General features: G+C 55.7%; 9 protein-coding genes across 9 annotated transcripts; 3 read left to right on the top strand and 6 right to left on the bottom strand.

Moving 5' to 3' along the window:
- Positions 1 to 1056: 1056 nt before the first annotated feature.
- F5Z01DRAFT_658586 (uncharacterized protein) lies at positions 1057 to 2645 on the bottom strand. Its single transcript, XM_046263706.1, has one exon. It carries the CDS (start codon positions 2154 to 2156, stop codon positions 1374 to 1376), a length of 783 nt encoding a protein of 260 aa, XP_046117270.1. The 5' UTR covers positions 2157 to 2645; the 3' UTR covers positions 1057 to 1373.
- A 2997-nt stretch (positions 2646 to 5642) lies between these two features.
- Positions 5643 to 7298, bottom strand: F5Z01DRAFT_637600 (ATP-dependent RNA helicase DBP8; the record flags this gene model as incomplete). Its single annotated transcript, XM_046262298.1, has 1 exon — positions 5643 to 7298. The coding sequence occupies one exon, from the start codon at positions 7296 to 7298 to the stop codon at positions 5643 to 5645; it is 1656 nt and encodes a 551-aa protein (XP_046117271.1).
- An 895-nt stretch (positions 7299 to 8193) lies between these two features.
- On the bottom strand, positions 8194 to 9252 carry F5Z01DRAFT_688838 (uncharacterized protein; the record flags this gene model as incomplete). The annotated part of the gene is made up of 2 exons (XM_046266058.1): positions 8550 to 9252; positions 8194 to 8526 (listed from the first exon to the last, which is right to left on the bottom strand). Exons 1-2 carry the CDS (start codon positions 8889 to 8891, stop codon positions 8194 to 8196), a joined length of 675 nt encoding a protein of 224 aa, XP_046117272.1. The 5' UTR covers positions 8892 to 9252.
- Positions 9225 to 11319, top strand: F5Z01DRAFT_163871 (kinase-like domain-containing protein). The gene is made up of 4 exons (XM_046257836.1): positions 9225 to 9512; positions 9565 to 10278; positions 10336 to 10997; positions 11053 to 11319. The coding sequence occupies exons 1-4, from the start codon at positions 9471 to 9473 to the stop codon at positions 11195 to 11197; spliced, it is 1563 nt and encodes a 520-aa protein (XP_046117273.1). The 5' UTR covers positions 9225 to 9470; the 3' UTR covers positions 11198 to 11319.
- Positions 11320 to 11440: 121 nt separating this feature from the next.
- Positions 11441 to 13507, bottom strand: F5Z01DRAFT_624211 (pseudouridine synthase; the record flags this gene model as incomplete). The annotated part of the gene is made up of 1 exon (XM_046261365.1): positions 11441 to 13507. The coding sequence occupies one exon, from the start codon at positions 13505 to 13507 to the stop codon at positions 11441 to 11443; it is 2067 nt and encodes a 688-aa protein (XP_046117274.1).
- A 272-nt stretch (positions 13508 to 13779) lies between these two features.
- F5Z01DRAFT_163824 (uncharacterized protein) lies at positions 13780 to 14675 on the bottom strand. Its single transcript, XM_046257834.1, has 3 exons — positions 14388 to 14675; positions 14213 to 14340; positions 13780 to 14162 (listed from the first exon to the last, which is right to left on the bottom strand). The coding sequence occupies exons 1-3, from the start codon at positions 14445 to 14447 to the stop codon at positions 14021 to 14023; spliced, it is 330 nt and encodes a 109-aa protein (XP_046117275.1). The 5' UTR covers positions 14448 to 14675; the 3' UTR covers positions 13780 to 14020.
- A 1-nt stretch (position 14676) lies between these two features.
- Positions 14677 to 16741, top strand: F5Z01DRAFT_164014 (uncharacterized protein). Its single transcript, XM_046257837.1, has 4 exons — positions 14677 to 15118; positions 15169 to 15803; positions 15853 to 16143; positions 16193 to 16741. The coding sequence occupies exons 1-4, from the start codon at positions 15059 to 15061 to the stop codon at positions 16326 to 16328; spliced, it is 1122 nt and encodes a 373-aa protein (XP_046117276.1). The 5' UTR covers positions 14677 to 15058; the 3' UTR covers positions 16329 to 16741.
- F5Z01DRAFT_163851 (ppic-type ppiase domain-containing protein) lies at positions 16360 to 17559 on the top strand. Its single transcript, XM_046257835.1, has 4 exons — positions 16360 to 16887; positions 16944 to 17046; positions 17095 to 17231; positions 17281 to 17559. The coding sequence occupies exons 1-4, from the start codon at positions 16789 to 16791 to the stop codon at positions 17296 to 17298; spliced, it is 357 nt and encodes a 118-aa protein (XP_046117277.1). The 5' UTR covers positions 16360 to 16788; the 3' UTR covers positions 17299 to 17559.
- F5Z01DRAFT_658609 (50S ribosomal protein L30e-like protein) lies at positions 17321 to 18326 on the bottom strand. The gene is made up of 3 exons (XM_046263707.1): positions 18160 to 18326; positions 17690 to 18005; positions 17321 to 17631 (listed from the first exon to the last, which is right to left on the bottom strand). Exons 1-3 carry the CDS (start codon positions 18307 to 18309, stop codon positions 17507 to 17509), a joined length of 591 nt encoding a protein of 196 aa, XP_046117278.1. The 5' UTR covers positions 18310 to 18326; the 3' UTR covers positions 17321 to 17506.
- Positions 18327 to 18824: the final 498 nt, after the last annotated feature.

The following is an 18824-nucleotide window of genomic DNA, read 5'->3' on the forward strand; positions in this document are numbered from 1 at the left end:
CCGTGCCGCAGCAAGCAAGGCACGGCCATGATTCTGAGTGTTCTGTGCGTCACGACCAGAATACTTGAATAATCAGCAAGGTGATCGATGCAATTCGCCCCTGACTATGATCAAGGTATTTTCCTGTTGTAGAGCCCAGATCAATGGATGGATCGAGCCGTCGTCAGCTGGCGATGCTGTGCACTGGAATTGTGAAACAATAACCAATGACCTTTTGCATGAATGAATGAGCATGCTGAAGTTGCTGACGCAGTGACGCGACGCGGCCAGCCAGCCAACAGCGACTGCGGCGAGAGGATCTCAACTGTTATCCGCGGACCGCCGACAACTTGACTCCTTTGTTGGCTACACGTGGCCTGGCCTCTTGGCTGCCCTGGGAGGAATAGTGCTGGCCTGATCGACCCGCAGCGCACCGAGCGACGACTGGAGTGGACTGGACAGGAGTCTCCTGAACGGGGTCCAGCTGTGCCCCGTCCAGGTCCCATCAATTGACTGCTTTCTGGCCGGCTCCGCTCACGTCAATGCCGTCTCGCGCTCCAACGCCAGTCCGTTGGGCTCCGAATATTACCGCGCTTCCTCTATTTTCCAATACCTTCTAATAGAAGTCGTGACATTTTCACATGCGAGAAGGAAAGGCGCAATGTATGATGAAAGATCATGGCTCATCGTTGCCTCGTCGTCGCACGCCATGCATGTCGCTGATGACCAGATGAGCGACGTCCACATGCAGTCCCTTGATAAGCGGAAGCAGGTTTCTTGGGCTAGTGATTCATTCGAGCAGCAGCGGTTGTCTCACGCTGACGCTGGTCGCAGGGCGTGCAGGCTGATTAATGGCTGATGAGCAATCTCCTACGGGCTCGGGCCTTGCTTTCAAATCCGAGGGGGGGCGTCTGAGGTACTAGATAGACACCTCCCATTTAGAGTGCCGAATCCGGGTGCGTGCCTGTCCCACTCCAACGCGCTCCGATCGTAGCGAGCGCCGAGCGGGAATGTGATGAGAGCGCTGGCTTCAAAGTCAAGTCAGAGAGCAAGGCATCGCACGGAATGGATGGAGCAGTATTGAGTATGTGAATAAGAATTTTCTTCATTTTTTTGGTGTCCAAAGACGGGGGTATCGTTTGTTTCCTATCTACTCGTTCATTGATCCCTCCGTTGTGTATGTATGCCATGAGTTGTGATGTGTCCGTTGATGCGTGTATAAAATGGAAAAGTATATGCCCATGCCGTGTTGTAAATGCCCGCCCGATTGTGGTATCCCAGATGCTGTGAAGAAAACAAAAACGCCATGCTGAATGCCCAGAGTCGCTCGTAGAAAGAAGAAGTCGTCATCAAATCGTTTTGAGGGTTTTCGTCCAGTCGTCGCAGTGCGACGTTCAGTAGACCGAGACGGCCGACACGCTGCCAAGGGGTGTCCTCCCTGACAGGTAGTAGCTCTTGGCCTCTTGTTGTTTCTGGTCGTCATCCTCAAAGAGTGACTCTTCCGCCTTGCCAGCGGGCATGGGGAGCATGGCGTTGGGTGGTGAGGGGGGCATGCCCGCCTCGTCGTCGGACGAGTCCGACTCGTCCACCAGCTCGGGGGGCGGGCTGGTGTTGGAGTGTGACGATGTGCGCACGAGCTCGAGCTGTGCGTAGTCCTCCTCGAGGTCGTCCTCCTCCATGTCGTCACTGCTGGGCAGCACCTCCTTTGTGGTGACGGTGGGGGCCTTGGTGGTCGCAGTGGGGATCATGACCATGTCCTGGAGCTCCTCCTCAAAGTCGTCCTCGTCCTCGTCCGAAGACGACTCGTCGTAGATCTCGTTGTCGCTGGACTCGTCCTCCTCCTCCTCGACAATCTGGGAGGTGGGGTACTGGACGCGACGCTCCTGTGCCTTGGGCGAGGCGCCGCGGACGGACTGGTTGAACCAGCGCTCCTGCTCCCGCTCGGCGTCGGCGAGCTCGACCATGAGGTTGTCGAGCAGGTTGGCGTGGCCGACGAGGAGGCGGAGGTTGTGGTCGGCGCGGGCAGCCTCGCGGCCCAGCTTGGAGCGGGCCTTGTGGGCGAGGTAGTATGTCTGGGTGATGGTCATGTTCTTCTTGAGTGTGGATTGGCGAAGAGACTCGGCAGGGCTGGGTGCGAAGCTGATGTGTTGCGGTCGGTGAGCGGTGGTAGTGGCCATTGCGGTGTGTGACTATGCGTGGCCTGGGTGGGTGACCGTGTTATATGTATGTAATAATAGCAATGGATGTTTCTTTTTTTTTTTCTTCCTGGGTGGATGCTGCTGGCGTTGATATGAGTCAAGGCCGGTTCCGGGGCGTGTAGCTGGTGGAGTCAGGGTGGTGGAGTCAGGGTGGTGGATGTAGTAGCCGGATCGATGTTGGCGATGCTTGTCTGTGACAGGGTGATTGATTGATACTTGGTTTGATTGATCACTGTAGATGTGTCAAGAATGAAGCTTCTGGTGATGATGGGTGATGATTGATCTGAGAGACTCGGGGCCAAGAGGTCGGGGGGGGGCCGCGGATTCTTTTGTACAGGATGCGAGACGTGATGGCTAGGCGGTGCCGGGCTCGCGAACGCACGCGCAATTCCCAAAGCCCCGACGTGGTGGAGTCCAGTCCAGTCAGCGACCCAACACACAAGGGCGGACTTTGGACACGGGCCCGGCTCGCTCTGCGTTGGGTTTGTCAGATTTTGGCTCTGGTTACTACCAACTCAACTCCGTCCCGCTGACAAAAACCGAAGGAGGGTACCTCGTCCGTGCTGCGACGCGCCCCCACGACAGAGGTATCCCGGACTTACGGGCTGCTCGGGTTTCGAGCTAGCCTGCCTGCGTTATTGCTCATCCACCACGGGCGGACAATGATGACTCTTTTTCGCTTGCTTGCTCGCTCTCGCTCTCTTGCTCGCCTGTCCGTCCCCCACGATGGAATGGATGCGGACTCTTCGCTCGCCTTCCACCACAAGCTTTCAGCCCGTCAGCAGCTGCCCGCTGATTAGAAACGACCAGCGGGCGGCATGCTCTGTGATGGTTATCGCCGAATACATCCGTTATGCTTCCTTCTGGGAGCAGCCTAACATCTTTTGTCGTTATTGCATGTGCCTAGAATCGATTACCATAAGCAGTAACTAAACCCCTGCCGCACGATAATCATCGATCCCAGGCACCCTCAGTTAATAACATTTGTTGGATTTGTCACGACGATATCTGTAAAGACTGAACTGAGTTTGAAGCCATCACAATCTTCTCAATTGACATCACCGCCCATGATTCCATTCATCCCCCATCTCCTCGGTCGCTAATGGCAGCTTAATTGACAATCTGATGGCGCCAGTCATCTACATCAATTCCAACGGCTGTGCACTGCCTGGAGCTGCTGCTGGCGTCGCGTACATTGCATACGAGATACGAAGCCGCGTTGGACGGGGAATTGAGGCGCGGGGACGCATACGTGGCACGCAAGACCCAAGGATCACCGCGCGGACACCGGACGGGCACTGCCTGGCAATGTAGGGCTGAGCGCGCATTCACGCCTCGCTTCAGGCATCAGTATTTGATGAGAGTATCGTCGAATGAGGTGCCTGAATTGGCTGTTGATCTCTCTCAACTCCTGGCCTTGCATCTAATCCCCTGCTGCCTTGGGCCCTGTCTATTGACTCTGTTCTATCCCAATTTCCACAGCAACAAACCTTGCCAATTCATTGAAACCCAAAGGCTCTGCAGAGGGTACGGTGCCCGTGCTTCATCATTGCCAGGCTGCCAGCCTCAGCTCGGAGGTCCCCGCCTCGCACCTCCAAGCCCGGCTTGCATGTAAGCCTGCAAGGGAGGACGCATGGACAAAATGAAGCAATTCACGATAGTTTGGCGAGATCGTGATCACCATTTACCATGGCTGCTGGCTACACAAAGTCAATTGTCTGATGCCGAGAGTCTCATCAGTGATCAGTTAGCACAGCGAATGGAGCGCCCGCTGGGCCATCCACAAGTAAAAACAAACTTTCCACGCTTGTGCTCGCACCGTCGGGTCTTTGCGAGGAAAGCGAATGCCGCGATGGACAGCCGCCGCCATTCTGAATCCCGTAGCGCTAGTCTACCTTAGAGAAGAATTAGGTTATTGGTCATTATTAATTCTCTGTGCTTGGAGGAGTCAGATGACTCGGATCTCCGTTGCGCGACCGCGAGCACGTACGACCGGGCGTTTGTGTATACGTAGCATTGATGCAGGCAGCTGGACATGTCTGCCGTCTTCTCGCATCGCCGGTTCATTCTCTCGCATGCAGACTGGACTGATGACTGGCTCATCCCTGGGCTTTCTCTGTCCGACCAGAGCCGATTGTACTCCCTGCGGTACGCAGATGCCGCAATATCCACTCCAGCGAACATGAGGCTCTTCACGATAATGGGACCCTCATCTTGATTTTTCTCTTTTTCTCTCCTCTCGTCCTTCTTGGCGGGGACTTGACTGATGACCTCGGCTTCCGCAACGATCCACTCGAGTCCGCAACGCCGGCTACTTTGCGGTCTTCTCAGGTAATGGGCCCGCTGATCAAAAATTTCTTGCTCGCCGGAGCCCGTGATTCATCTCCATAACGCCGGGCTGGACCGGATCATCCATCCAGGCGTGGACGTCAAAACGTATCTGCAGTGTGCACTGGCACACCCCCCTACCGGACGACTGCTAACCCCGAACACCACAGACTTCGAAAGTCCGAAGGGTTGGTTCTGTCTGTGATCCGTCTTTATCAATCAACCTCACTGCTCGATGTTCCCACTAAATTAGTCTCCATGTCGTCATGACGTTCAGTGATCAATCGGCACACGCTGATCTGACATGGCGCCTGACACTGACATTGATCACACCCTCCCCCAGGCCTTCACTCACTATAAGGTCCATCCATGGTGGTGCGACGCGCGCGGCCGTCGAGGATCCAACATGACAGGCAGTGAACGTAAGAGCTCGGCCCCCGGCTCGTAGTATCGGCGTCTTGCCAGGCTGCCGAGTGCCGACGGCGGGCGTGAGAGCATTCATGGTGCATGGCAGTTCGGCTTCGTGACTGGACCTCCTCCTAAAAGATGACCGCAATACCCGGATAGTCTCCAGCAAGCGCTGACTCATACCCCGGATTTTGAAAGGCAATCCTTTCGAGCTGAAGCGAGACGTGCGAGGTCGGCTCCTCCTCCTCGGAGTTGTAGAGCTCTCGTTCTACCAACGAAGAAGGCGGGTGCCCGAGGCGCCCTACTTGTGACAGCCGCGGATATGCGTCGGGCGGGCGGATTCCCTATCGCAGTCTGTCAGATGTCTAGAAATATGCATCATCTACCGGCTGGACTGCTTTCTTCCGTGCTTGGTGCTGCCTGTTCGATCCTGGTGTAAGCCAGATGCATGCGCGCGTGTTTTGTCAGCCCTTGAGAGATAGCGTGCTGCCATATTCCATTCCAAATACTGCGAGTGTGGCCCAGGGGCCAGCTCTCGCCAGTGTGTCGGTCTGCCAACATTGATCACGGTAAAGACTCAATCGCATGGCCCATGAACACAGAGAAGGCTCCCGTCACCTCCGTACAAGTCATGCATGTCACCGACGTGCACCAATGCCAGTCTCTTTGGGACGGGGTATCTCGGCCATTGATCCTCTCGCTGCTTTGCCTTTGCTACATGTACTTTCTCTACTCAGCCCTGAACTTTTGCTTGGTGCGCTTCCGCTTGCCGCCCACCTCGCGCCCTTCCTCAATCTCCAGCAGCGCCTCGCGCTTCTTCTCGCTCACCGTCTTGAGCGCCTCCCGGAGCACGCGGGTCTCCAGGTTGACGCCCTCCTCCGCCCAGGCCTCCATCGCCCGGCCCACGCGCGCCTCAATGGCGTGCACGAGGTCGACGTCGCGCTGCCCGACAAAGGTCACCGCCTCGCCCTTGCGTCCCGCGCGCGCGGTACGTCCCACGCGGTGAATGTAGTCGTCGGGGTCGCGCGGAATGTCGTAGTTGATCACGAGGGACACCTCGGGGATGTCGAGACCACGCGCCGCCACATCCGTGGCCACGAGGATCCGCGCGGCCGAGGCCCGGAATCGCCCGAGGTTGTCGATGCGCTGCCGCTGCGGGAGCTTGGAGTGCAGTGACGTGACGCGGTGGTCCAGCAGACGGAGCAGGTGGTGCAGGTAGTCCGCCGTCGAGGTGCGGTTGCAGAACAGGATGACCGTCTTCTGGGCGTTGGCCTCCGTCTCGAGAAAGACGTGCAGGTAGTGCTCCTTGTGGGTCACGGGGATCTGCACGTGCATCTGGCTCAGTGTCGCGGGGATGGCCAGCATCTGCGTGTCCACCTCGCACACAAACACGGGCTTCTTGCCGGGTTTCTGTGGCATGTCCTTGAGCGCCCTCACCTCCGGGGTGATCGTCGCCGTGAACAGCAGCGTCTGCCTTTCGCTCGCGGGGGGGAGAACGGAGAGACACTCCTCCACGTCCGGCAGCATACTGCCTGGGCCCGTAGCATGCAGCAGCCTGTCTGCCTCGTCCAGCACGACATAGCGCACCCGCCTCAGCCCACAGATTGTGTCCTCCCCTGACGTGCGAATGTGATCTGCCAGCCGGCCCGGCGTCGCGATGACAGCGTGCGGCCTTTGCGCTAGGGCAATGGCCTGCGCCCTCATGTCGGCACCACCCGTGACCAGAACGGCTTTCAGGCTCTGCGGCGAGCTGATGGCCTTGAATTGCTCGTAAATTTGCAGCGCGAGCTCTCTCGTCGGCGTCAGAACGACGCCGAAGATGGCGCTCGGGTCTTCCGCCCATTTCTGCAGGATGGGCACCGCAAAGGCGACCGTTTTACCAGAACCCGTGCGTGACCCGCCGATGCAGTCGCGCCCCTGGAGGATCTCGGGAATGCACCCTTTCTGAATGCCCGTGGGCCGTTTGATCGCCATGTTGGCGAGGGACTGGACGAGCCATGGCCGGACTTGCAGAGCGGCAAAGCTGGTGTCGCTATCAACGGGGGCGAGGATGGGATTTTGAGGCGGGGCGGTTTGTGACGTCGCGGCGGCCGCTTGCGTTGCTGGCTTCTTTATACGAGAGGGCGCCTGGACACGCGAGGGTACTTGGATAGAGGCAACCGCTTTCTCGAGTTCCGCTTCGTTGTCTTCATCGTCGTCGTCGTCGTCGTCGTCGTCGTCGTCAAAGAACCCTGGTGGTGGCTCCGGGACTGGTGAGGTTCGACGTCGTTTTCGTGAGCCATTGTCGTCGAGATAGTCGGACTCATTTGATGAGGATACGTCATTGTCACTGGGTGCGTCGTCCGACATGACCACCGGCTCCTCCTTGGTTTTAGCTGAAGGCATTTTGACGATTGCTGGTTGTGTGGTTGGCAGACGAGCACTGCCCATCACAAGCAGAAAAAAAAAGTTCAAGTATCGACTGTCGCAGCAAGTGGCATGTGGGGCTTCCCGTCCACTACCCCATAATTGCCCGACCGCCTGAGACAGGTGGGCTACCCGGTAGCTGGATGGACACTCAGAACATGAAGATCGCCAGCTTTGATAGCATAATTACAGTCACTCTTGTTATGGGCAGTGAGGCCAGTTCTATTTAGTAATACATTGATATGAACGAAAAGTTTCCCATGCGTATGCTTTTTGATAGCCTGATGTTGAATCCAAGATCCAAGGGTTGTAGTGTTTGAGTCTGAGAGCATTCTGACAACGCAGAGGGCAACCGTGCACTGTAGTTGCGCATTGCAAGCTGTGCCAATCGTGAGCAGCCTCCGATTCAATAATAATCACCATGCTCATACCATCTGTGCCGTGATGGAGGATGGTTCTGTCGCCTGGATATATCGAGGCGCGACTACCCTAACGCAAGCCCAATACAACGCTGTGACTTAGACGCGCGCTTGCGGCAACAGGGGTCGTCAGTCGTCACCACACAAACGGCAAACCAGCCGTCCATCTGCTGTGCAACGGATGCTAATTGATCAGCATTGGTGCCGTGTCCGATGGTGTTCAACGGTCCAATCTCGCTCTGTAATTGCCTCGGCGAGGTGATTCCGTGATACGTAACACCAACAGCACCCACGACGTCTGTGTGACACCCCATTCTACGCCACGTCGACCAAGTTATGCTGCGGAAGCCTGTAGAATATTGCCAGACCTCTACTGTACAGCGCCCGGTGCCACTCGGCACTGACAATGGTGCAGGGTGCTCGAGGCTTTGAGGCTTGGAGCTCGGACGGAAACCTCAAGAATGAGCGAGGGCGTTGAGACGAGTCGACTCGAGCACGGAGCACCACGGGGGAGTCAGAGTGATGCCTGCGTGCATACCGGGCCCTTGAGTGGCCTGCAGACAGCTCGCACACCCTTGCGTACTGACAAAGGCAATGCCAATTGGTTGACGGCGCAAAAGTCCAACCTGGGTGATGTGACGGATGAACGATGAATGGGATGATGGTGGAGGGGTTACAGTGACAGTGGCCCAGCGGGCCATGCACGAGTCGATGGGTTCCCCATCCGGTCGGTTAGGGCCTGTTAATGGGCTCGACAAGGCTGCATCATGCTCGGTCTCTGACAGGTGCTAGAAATGTGTGATACCCTTACTTCATTCAAACAATCACTAGATATGTAGACCTGTTTGCAATTCAAAGGAGTAAAGAGTTGTAACTCACACCAAGCAGGGACACTGTCAACGGCTTTAACAGCCTGCATCTCATTCAACTTAGGCGCCGCCGCGCCGGCATCGTCCCGGTCCATTGTTGGGCTTGGCTGCCCACTGCCAGGCTTCAGTTGCGCGCCCACTGGGCTGGGAGGCCCGGTCCCCTCATTTTCACGCTCGGGTTCCAGACTGACTGCCTGAGCCAGGTGCCAGTGGCACTTCCCTCCCCACACCAGAAGACTGACGGAGGCCTTCAACTTCACCCACAACGTCTGTACACACTTCATCACCTTCTCGCCCTCGCTATTTCCGTCGCATGGTCGTTGGCGTGCCTCGTTTCATCGGTCTAGCTTCAACCCACAAGCCTGACAGTATGTGCTCTTTGTACCCTCAAGATTCTATGTTTTAAGAAATTCCACTGCTCGTCCCTGAGACTAACTGTTGCCCTTCTCCGCAGAGCTCCGCGCCCTACGACACTTTCGCTCCTCGTCCTACGTCCGCCCCGACCTTTGCCGCTCGCTGCCATCTGATCGATTTGCTGCCCTACAACAGCATTCTCTGCTCTACTCCACGTATCACGACACTCGCGCTGCTCAACTTAGTCTTTGAGCTATAACTTGGGGAACCAGCCATCAGACGAACTCTATCGGACGTACTACTCGGCCGCGAGATCTACAAGCCTCTGCGATCTGTCTGGCACAGCAATAGGCAGTCATTTCCTGGCGAAATCGTCCTCAGTCATAGCAAGGAGAATCGTTGTAGAGGCGGTTGTTCTGAGCGAGATTGAGGTCTCAAGACTGTGCTCATTGTAGACTCTTCTCCTCTATCCATAGTCTGCAACTGCCCAAGGCAGTTCAGTCGCCGCCATGTCCGAGTCGAACCAGTCCCATGTGCCCCAGCTCAACCAGGTATGTTGTCCACCGCTCTATGCAAAGACCAGAGCACTAATGACCTCTCCAGCCCCAGCAGGGCGCATCTCCCATCCCTCAACTCCCAGCTGCTCCGCCTATGCTTCGACCAGCCGTTGGTGGCCGACCAGGCGGCGCTCGCACTCCCCGACTCGGCCTGGCGATCCCCCCATCCCCGAATGCGAAGCCCGTAGGCAACCAAGCCGCCGGCGGGCCGGCGCCCACAAGACCACCACTGCCGACTCTGCACCTTGCGACGCCCATGGGAAGCCAAGTCACCCCACAAGAACAACCTCAAACAAGAGGCCTCAGTCTCCAAACGGGCCAGTCGGCGGGCGGCGGCAGCGAGAGCAGTGCCGATCACTCGCGCACAGGGAGCTTCGGTCCGCTGGACGGCCGTGCCAGTAACCCGACATCGGCAGGGTCACAGTACTCTGCCTTGTCGTTTGCCTCACAGTATGGCATTGGTGTATCGAGGACCCATGGCACTCCAGATCCTGTATCTGCAGTCGGCTCAATGTACTCGGAGAGGAGCGAGGGCGGGGCTGCCATGGAGCGAGACGGTAGCCTCCAAGGGCTGGAGAACTTTGACAAGCTGAGCTTGGAGAAGGCCAGGACTGGTGATGTTGAGGATCTCGACGACGAGGGGTGGAGAATCGCGAGTATCGAGAAACGCATCGAGGAGTTGGGCAGCTTGGGCGAGGGTGCAGGCGGTGCCGTGACACGAGCGAAGCTCAAGGGTGGGAAGACTGTGTTTGCTCTAAAGGTAGGTGGCTGAAGCGCCTTTGGTACACAGTCCGGGATAGTCGCTGACGCATCACAGGTTATCACCACGAACCCAGACCCCGATATCAAGAGGCAGATCATCCGAGAGCTCAACTTCAACAAGGACTGCGCTTCTGAGCACATCTGCCGGTACTATGGTGCCTTTGTGGACCCCGCGACAGCAACCATTTCCATCACCATGGAATTCTGTGAGGGAGGCTCGCTGGATAGCATCTACAAGGAAGTGAAACGCCTCGGTGGGCGTACCGGCGAGAAAGTCCTCGGCAAGATTGCCGAGGGCGTCTTGGGAGGATTGACCTACCTCCACACAAGGCGAATCATTCACCGAGACATCAAGCCATCCAACATTTTGCTCTGCCGCGACGGCGCTGTCAAGCTGTGCGACTTTGGCGTGTCGGGCGACTTTGGAACCAAAGGCGAGGCGAATACCTTTATCGGAACCAGCTACTACATGGCCCCCGAACGCATCACGGGTCAAGCCTACACCATCACTTCGGATGTCTGGTCGACAGGCGTGACGCTGCTCGAAGTTGCCCAGCATCGTTTCCCGTTCCCTGCGGACGGGACTGAAGCGCAGCCCCGGGCGGGCCTGATTGATCTCTTGACCTACATTGTGCAGCAGCAGGTGCCCAAGCTCAAGGATGAGCCAGACATGGACGTGTATTGGAGCGACAACTTCAAGTATTTCATCGAGTGCTGGTACGTTCATCTCACGCGTTACACCGGGGACCACAAGCTAACATGAATCTCACAGTTTGGAGAAACAACCTGCGCGCAGAGCGAGCCCATGGAAGATGCTCGAGCACCCCTGGATGGTGGAGATGAAGTCCAAGAGGGTCAACATGGTCAAATACCTCTCCTACGTCTGGGGATGGGACAACAACGCACCCGGCAACTGATCGGCATGCTGTGACAGCGAGGATGTGAGATTTATACATATTTGGCGCGATGCAATGGATATCATGGCAATGGCGTTAGGCGAAACTATCAGGGGTTCGCGATCACTTGGTCGGGACGCAATATGGGAGAGACTTCTATGTTTCGAAATTTTCGAGGAATGTGGGATGATCATGGTACACACATACCCTCGTCAGTCTACGAGCTCTATTCAAACTGTACACGATGTCAGACAGACAGCCAGCCTAGGCCTCTGCCGTTACCTCGGGCGGATCGCCCATGAGCTCCCTCAGCGTGACGGTCGCATATGCGCTGCTGCCAAGTTGGAACTTGACCACGGCCGCAATCTTCTTTTCTACCTCATCAGCCTTCCCGACGGTCTCGGCCTCCCCGTTTGCAGGGTCTTCAGGCTTTGCCGCATCCCCATCCTCGCTCTGTTTGACCTTTTTCCTGGCTGGCTCGCCATCTTCGTCTTTCGCGGCCTTGAGCAGGTCCAGATCCGTGGGATGCATCTGCTCCGTGTCGTCCGTGTACGTCTTAATCTCCACGCTCGCCGTGTCGTTGAGGAACTTGTTCATAAACTTCCTGTACCGACCGGGCAGACTGAACTCGCGGCGGATGCGTCTCATCTTGTGCGGATCGAGTGCCCCGTTCTCCGGCGCGCTCATGAATTCGGTGTAGTATTCGCCGATCGCGTTGCTCGGGTAGATCATGTCGTATCCAGGCGAGGGGAGCACCACGTCGTGGATGGTGTAGTTACCAGATGTCGCCTCCTCGGCGGTCAACGGGCGGGCATGCACACGAGGTTCCGAGTCCTCCTCCACTGGATTGACCACGTCCCCGCCGTCCTGGTCTTGCTCGGGGGCCGTGGCCACTGGTGTCTCGACCAGGATGAGATCACCTTCGACGACCTTGTTGCCATGCAGTTCCCATCGCTTGCTGGCAACATGGTTCCAGACGTGGGACTGGTACGCATGCAGATACATGGTCCTCAAGCCTCGGGTGATGTGGATCAAAGCTCCCACAAAGTCTCGCCTCGACTTGTCGCCGGCACGGTTGAGGTGACGCAGAAGAGAGCACTCGGCGCCGAATCGCCGGGGCATGGTCTTCTCGGCGCGCGAGGGATCCTTGCCTGTCAAGAAGAGCATGCAAGCCTGGTGACGCCGGTACTCCTCCCGATACGAGTTTTCCTCGGGGATATCGCCAGTCTCCGCCTTGTTGGCAATCTCCTCGTTGTACGAGAGCAGCATGTTGACGGCCTCCTCGTACTTCTCGCCCAGGATGAACTTGCCAATCTCGTGCGTGCCAATGGCGTGGGTGCCGAATCGCTGGTGGCCAAAGTAGTTGATCCACCCGTGCTTGGAGAGGTTCTGCACGGCCGACTGGCAGTTTGCGTTGAGGACCTCCAGACGTTCGGCGAGAGGCTTCGATTGGGCGTCTCCCAGCAATTGGCAGTTTTTGATTGTGATGACGAACTGGTTGCCCATGAGGCCACCAAGGTGAATCCTCTCATCCCTGTACTCATAGTCGCCTGTCACGACACCCCTGAGTCTGCCGTTGACTGCGCTCAATGTTTTCGGCCGGATGTGACGAAGTGAGCAACGCTGTACGGTGGACGCCCTCCGGTCCTTGGTGCCAGCATACCCAATGAACTGCGGCTTTACGTTTAATAGCCTCCCGAGCTGGTTGATAGCGTCCATGGTATCTCTGTTGTCCTTGTGGAGGTTGAAGTGGAGGTACTCCTTCGGGGGCCTGTCCTCCTTCTTCCTGCCATTCCTCGAGCGCTTGGTTCCCTTCTTGCTTGCCAATGAGGCCACGATGGCACCGTCAAGTCCGGTAGAGGTGTCAATGGTTGACTTGAAGATACGTCGCACATGTTGATGAAGTTTCCCACGCTTCTCGCGGTCGTCTGTGCTTTCGGCGGTGGCCTTCTTGCTGGCGGCATCCGGCTCGTGGGCACTCTTCCAGATGAGAACAATGTCCTTTGCAAACTGCTCACCCCCAAGTTCGGCGAGTATTGCCGAGTCCTCTGGCGCAATATCTGGGTTCTCGAGTGGTGGTTGCTCTGCAGCAGGTTCTTCCTTCACAGGTTGCGGAGGGGTTGCCTCTGTCTCTGCCTTTTGTGCCTGCTCGAGTTCTTCGCCTTGCCCAATGGTGCGCAGATGTGCGACCTTGCCGTCCAATGTGATTTCGTTGACCAGAAAGTCAGTGAATCGCACGCGCAGATCACCTGTCCAGGGCACGGCAAGGGGCGTCGCGCGCTGGGTAATGCCCAGCTTCCTCATGTGGGAAGCGCTCCCGCGGTCACCCATCTCGACAATTGCGTTCTTCTTGAACAGAAAGTTCAATGGGTCAGAGGGTAGCTTTTCGCGCGTGGCGGGTAGGGAAGTTGTTGCAGTAGAAAATTTACAGGCGCCGAGCGCGCTTCGAAGGTTGGTAGCGGAGCCGGCGGTGGCAATACGCTTGAGAGCTCGCAAAGAAGCGAGTGTCACCATGAAGGTGACGAGGTTGCATTAAGGACCAGCAGGGAAATAGAAATACTCAGTTAGTGTCCCTCCATCAAAAGCTTAAACGTCCATGAGGGCGCGAGATGAGATTCAGATAATTGAATGGTGAGTTTGGCACAACGATTACCTAATTAGGCAGGCGGTGGCATACTCGAGGCGCCTAGCTCGGCTGCATCTGGTAGGCGGTCGCCCTGCATACATTCAGTACCTTACAAACCAACTCCTCAACTCTCTCAACAGACGTCGCTCATGTATGCTCTAATATTCTTTCACTGATCGACCAAAGGCGCGTCGCTCTGTTTCCTTGATTTCTGAGCATCATAGTTTTGGTGCGATTCCTGGCCCCTTGGTCGTCATGATAATCTGCGTCTCCGTCAGGTCCTCCTTGGAGATCGCCTCAAGCAACTCTACAACTGGCTTGGACTTCATGTGCTTGTCCAGACCCTCCTTGTCCTTGTACCTGGGGTCTTCAGCTCGATTGTCCTCTGTCTCGGGATTAATTGCACTCACCCTTCGAGCACAACGTATTGCTCCTTGCCATTCTTGTCCTTAATGCCCTTGTGCATCTCGTAGCGATGGACATAGTCCTTCTCATTCGCCTCGACGTAGTCGACGCATTCCTGAAAGAGCCCAAGGAACTGAACCGTCAGCTCTGGCCTCGCCCTCAGCCGATGCGCAAACATACCCTCTGACCCTTCTCGGGTGACTTGGGTGTGATGATGGCAGTGAGATCGATGTGCGGCATGGTGGTGGGATGTGCAACGCTGTTCGTGATCAAGAGGTAAGAGGAGAAGATGTGTCTGAGTGACTATGTATTTGGCTAGGAACATATGAGAACCAAGACTCATTAGTTTCGGACGTCACTGACTGCGTATTCCTGTCTATCACCACTGCTAGTACAGCGGAGATGCGGAAAACGATTGCCAGGCATTGGTTGCGCCGGCGTGGAGCAAGACGTGCGCCGAGGTCCAACTCGACCGGACTCGGGACCTCGAACCTGTTCTTGTTCCATACCTATCAAGGTACAGTCGACATTGCCGTAATTGAATTCTATTCACAGATGGGACTTTTGCACGTTACAATTCGAGCCTGGCTTTCACACTGACCTCTGGATGGAAGCAATCGTTCCTCTCACACATGCGTTCATTCCCCTATCATTGCAGCATAGTAGTCGCTCATTGACTGGACCCGTCAGACTTGGTGAGCCGGAGAACGTGAAAGCTACACTCGTGGCTCGCTGAGGTTTATCCCACTGTTTTCAAGAGCCTCAGGTGACATGGACTTGGACCATGGAAGTACTGAATGTGACGAATGGGCAGGCACGACTGAACAGGATGACGACGGACTGGCTGCCTTATGGCAAAGCACAGACTGATGTGTCCTTTGCCTGACACATCATGCACCAGCATCCCTAAGGTATACTATCTTGAATTCATTTACAACAATATCGATTGCAAACAAACCAGCATCTTGAGACACGGGAAGTGATCGAATCGCCGCACCTCATGCTTCCCTATCGCGACGTACGAAACCTTCCCAACAGAGATACCTTGACCTCAAGCGCCCTAGGCCCATCAGTACCTCCGCCCCCTTCTGGTGAAGCCATCGAGCACCACCGAGATGGCAACTCGATTTGGATCGACGAGCTTCTGCTGCTTTGTGACGAGGTTCGTCAGAGTTTGTGGAAAAGCCACACTCTTGGACCCAGAAGAGAGGCGATTATGGGCGTATTGGGCGAAGCGGTCCAGGGCGAGTGCAACATGAGGCCAAGGATCAGGTTGAGGACGATCCAGATTACCAGGCTGGACAAGCTACTCGAAGACATGGTGAACCCTGCCAACCACCCAGCCACAAAGCCAGCACAGTTTCGTGCAGACGTGACGATAGCGGAAAGCTTGCAGCGCCAATGGAGGATACGATTCGGTGCGCCTTACCGCAGCCTCGATGCTCATCGCTGTAAGCAACTCCGGAGACCATCGCAAAGCTGCATGGCAGTTTGCTTCACCCACTCGATCCCTGAGAAGGCTCATGATTCACATGTTGTGAGCAAGTGGCAAGGTCTTTCTGAGAACGAAGGCAACGAGCAATTCCAAGTCGGCTAGTGAGTACTCCCCATGCTGACCATCTGAAAATGCTTAGGCAATGCGTAGCTGGTGGCCCCATCTAGCCTGTGCGCATCGTGACGGCCTGCTATGCAGCCCAAGAGACGTGCTATCGGCAGGCCAGTACGGTATCCCTACATTGCCTTTGCTATGGGGCAGTAAGACTACTCTTGAGGCTTCGAGTCCCAGTATAGAACGAGTCAAATTCGGTAGGTATAGAACACCAAAGGATATGTGTGTGCCTCTGATCTCGCAGGTCGGAGGAAAGATACGTATACTTCGCGGCCATGGACTGGAAAGCTCTTTTGCCCCAGCGGCTGGAATTCGATACGACGGCCAGTGCGTATTTCTACAAATTTGTTCATGTCTTTGACTAATAGATGCACAGATACAAGATCCTCCAATACGGCCAGCGCCGGGAGGAAGAGATTTATTGCTTGGAGCTCACACTCAAGCGCTGCGAGGGACAAGTCGACGTTGCTAATCTCATGTGTATACCTCGACCTTCTCAGCTCGATGACTAGCACTTGTTGAGCAGCCTAGAACCCAGACTTGTGGGAGATGAAGAGAAGGTCTGAATCATGTTCTTGTCAAAGAAGGACCTCTGTTTGCAGGAATTAGAAATCCTCACCTTAGTATGCTCTTGTCGTTGATGAAAAGAACTTGACACACCGTAACCTTGATGCAGTCAGTTAATAATCAGGCATACAGCCCATCATGGGCGGCTTCGAGATTGATGAAAACAAGTGAAACTGCCATGACAATACAAGGTGATCGACCTGGTAGACAAAATGCTTTGTGGAGACACTGCAGATGTTACCATGATCAGTGACTATTTGATTTAGTCTGGACAGCTGTCCAGCCCTTGCAAGCCCCTCCAACAACCACGAGACTGAAGGTTCCTGACAATCCAACCTCTCGCACTTCTGCCGGCCAATTGCGTACAAATAATAGTCTCGTCTAATTCAGGCGCGCGAGTTCATCATGGGAAAGAACAACAAGGGTTCGAAGGGCTCAGGCGACAAAGCTGAAGGCGGCAAGGCAAAGGCTGGAGCGCAGCTCATTAACGTTCGCCACATTTTGGTAAGAGCCATCGCTCCCGAATCAAAATGATACCCGATCTCACTAGTATGTGATAGTGTGAAAAGCACGCAAAGAAGGAAGAAGCACTGGGCAAGATCAACGATGGAGTAAAGTTCGACGAGGTTGCTCGCAATTACTCTGAGGACAAGGCCAGGGCTGGTGAGTCAACCTTTGTGTGCACGAAGAACATATTTGACAATGATAAAGGCGGTTCCTTGGGATGGAAAGCCAAGGGCGATCTCGATCCCAAGTTTGAGGAGGTCGCATTCGCCCTCGAACCCAGTTCGACCAGCAGCCCCAAGATCGCAGAGGTCAAAACTGAGTTCGGATATCACATCATCATGGTAAGGTTGCGCGGTGTAGCTGATCAGTCCCTCGCTGACGATAATTCAGGTGGAAGGGCGCAAGTAGACATATGCATGGCACGAAGCAATTTTGAGAAGTTTTTTTTTCTTTCCATTCCCGTCCGCATGTGAATTTTGGACAGGGGCCACGACGGCCAAAAGGGCGTAGCAGCATGAAGAGATGCATGCCTTGGTTCATTATGTAAACCAAAACTCCCGCCTCTATTTTGTGATCCATCCCATTTGTAACGCCGACCCCGGAGGAACAAGGGAGTTTACTGCTCGGTCTGGAAGTAGTTGAGGAGGACAGAGCGCTCCTGCGACTCCTCGCCCCAGTCCTTAACGACGACGCAAGAGCAGTTGACAACCTTGCGGGCGTTGCCCTCACGGTCAAGAACGCCTATTCCTTGTTAGTTTATGATCGTTTCCATGGATGGTGCCGGGCTGGGAAAACATACAGAGACCGGCCCACTCGCCGAGCTGCTTGCCATCAGGCACCTTGATCAAGGGGATCTTGTGCTCCTGGCAGAGGGCAGTGACAAGCTTCTTGTAGGCCTCCTCCTCGCAGTTCTCGTTGAGAACGCACATGTGCGCCTCGCGACGGTCGAGGGCCTTGGAAGCCTCACGCAGACCACGGGCAAGACCATCGTGGATGAGAGCGAGCTTCAGGACACCCTTGAGAGCGTCGAGAACGGACATCTGACCCTTGGGGGCATCGCCGGAAACCTCGACCTCCTCGGAGACCTCGGGCTGGTTGTTGTCTTCTACGTCCGACTGCGATTGTTAGTGATGCTGATGCTTTCGAAGTGGGGGTACATCATCGAGCCAGGTTTGGCATTCGCAATCGTCACCTCGAGCCGTCGGTCTTGGGGACCTGCTGATCGCGCATGCGACTACCAATGGAGGCTCGGAGAGTGGTCGAACGTACCATTGTGAATATGTGAACGTCCTCGAAGCTCAAGTTGGAGAAATGTTTGGTTGGGAAGGGGGAAAGGAGAGTAGGTGTGATTCGCTTTGGGAAGTTAAACGTCAGGGTCGGGTCGCCAAACCTTGCCAGGCCCGTACAAGGTGCGTGCATGCGGTGCCCGCCAAAAGTGCGCGCGCAACCCCCCACATTAGGGCAATTTTTTTCGCGCACGAGCCACAAGGGCACACTGAGTTTTTGCAGACCCACAATTCCAATCGCAGTGCCTGGCGACTCGCTCTACCATCTCGACTTGCATACAATTATCACGACTTTTCTCCCTCCCCACCCACGCTTCCGACCCGGATCAACAACGAGGTATGTGAACAAACTAGTAGCTGACGGCGCAATACGTCTGTAGAGAGGATGATGCCTTTGATCGTGGCTGGGGAGAGCAATCTCGAGCATCGCCCGAGTTCGACCGAAACATGAACGAAAAGCTTCGATTCCTCGATCGACATCGACGACGGCTCATGTCTCGAGATACGCTTCTCCCCTTCAGCATTGAGCGGCAGAACCCTCCTCGACTGATTTCGCCGAGGGCACTCTTCCTTGCTCAAAAGCCGTGAGGAGGCTAACATTGTTTCCCGCTGGCAGATACCTCATTTCCACCACCTCGATTTGAGAAT

Source organism: Emericellopsis atlantica, assembly GCF_019669845.1.
Source record: "Emericellopsis atlantica unplaced genomic scaffold F5Z01scaffold_17, whole genome shotgun sequence".
Classification (NCBI taxonomy): domain Eukaryota; kingdom Fungi; phylum Ascomycota; class Sordariomycetes; order Hypocreales; family Bionectriaceae; genus Emericellopsis; species Emericellopsis atlantica.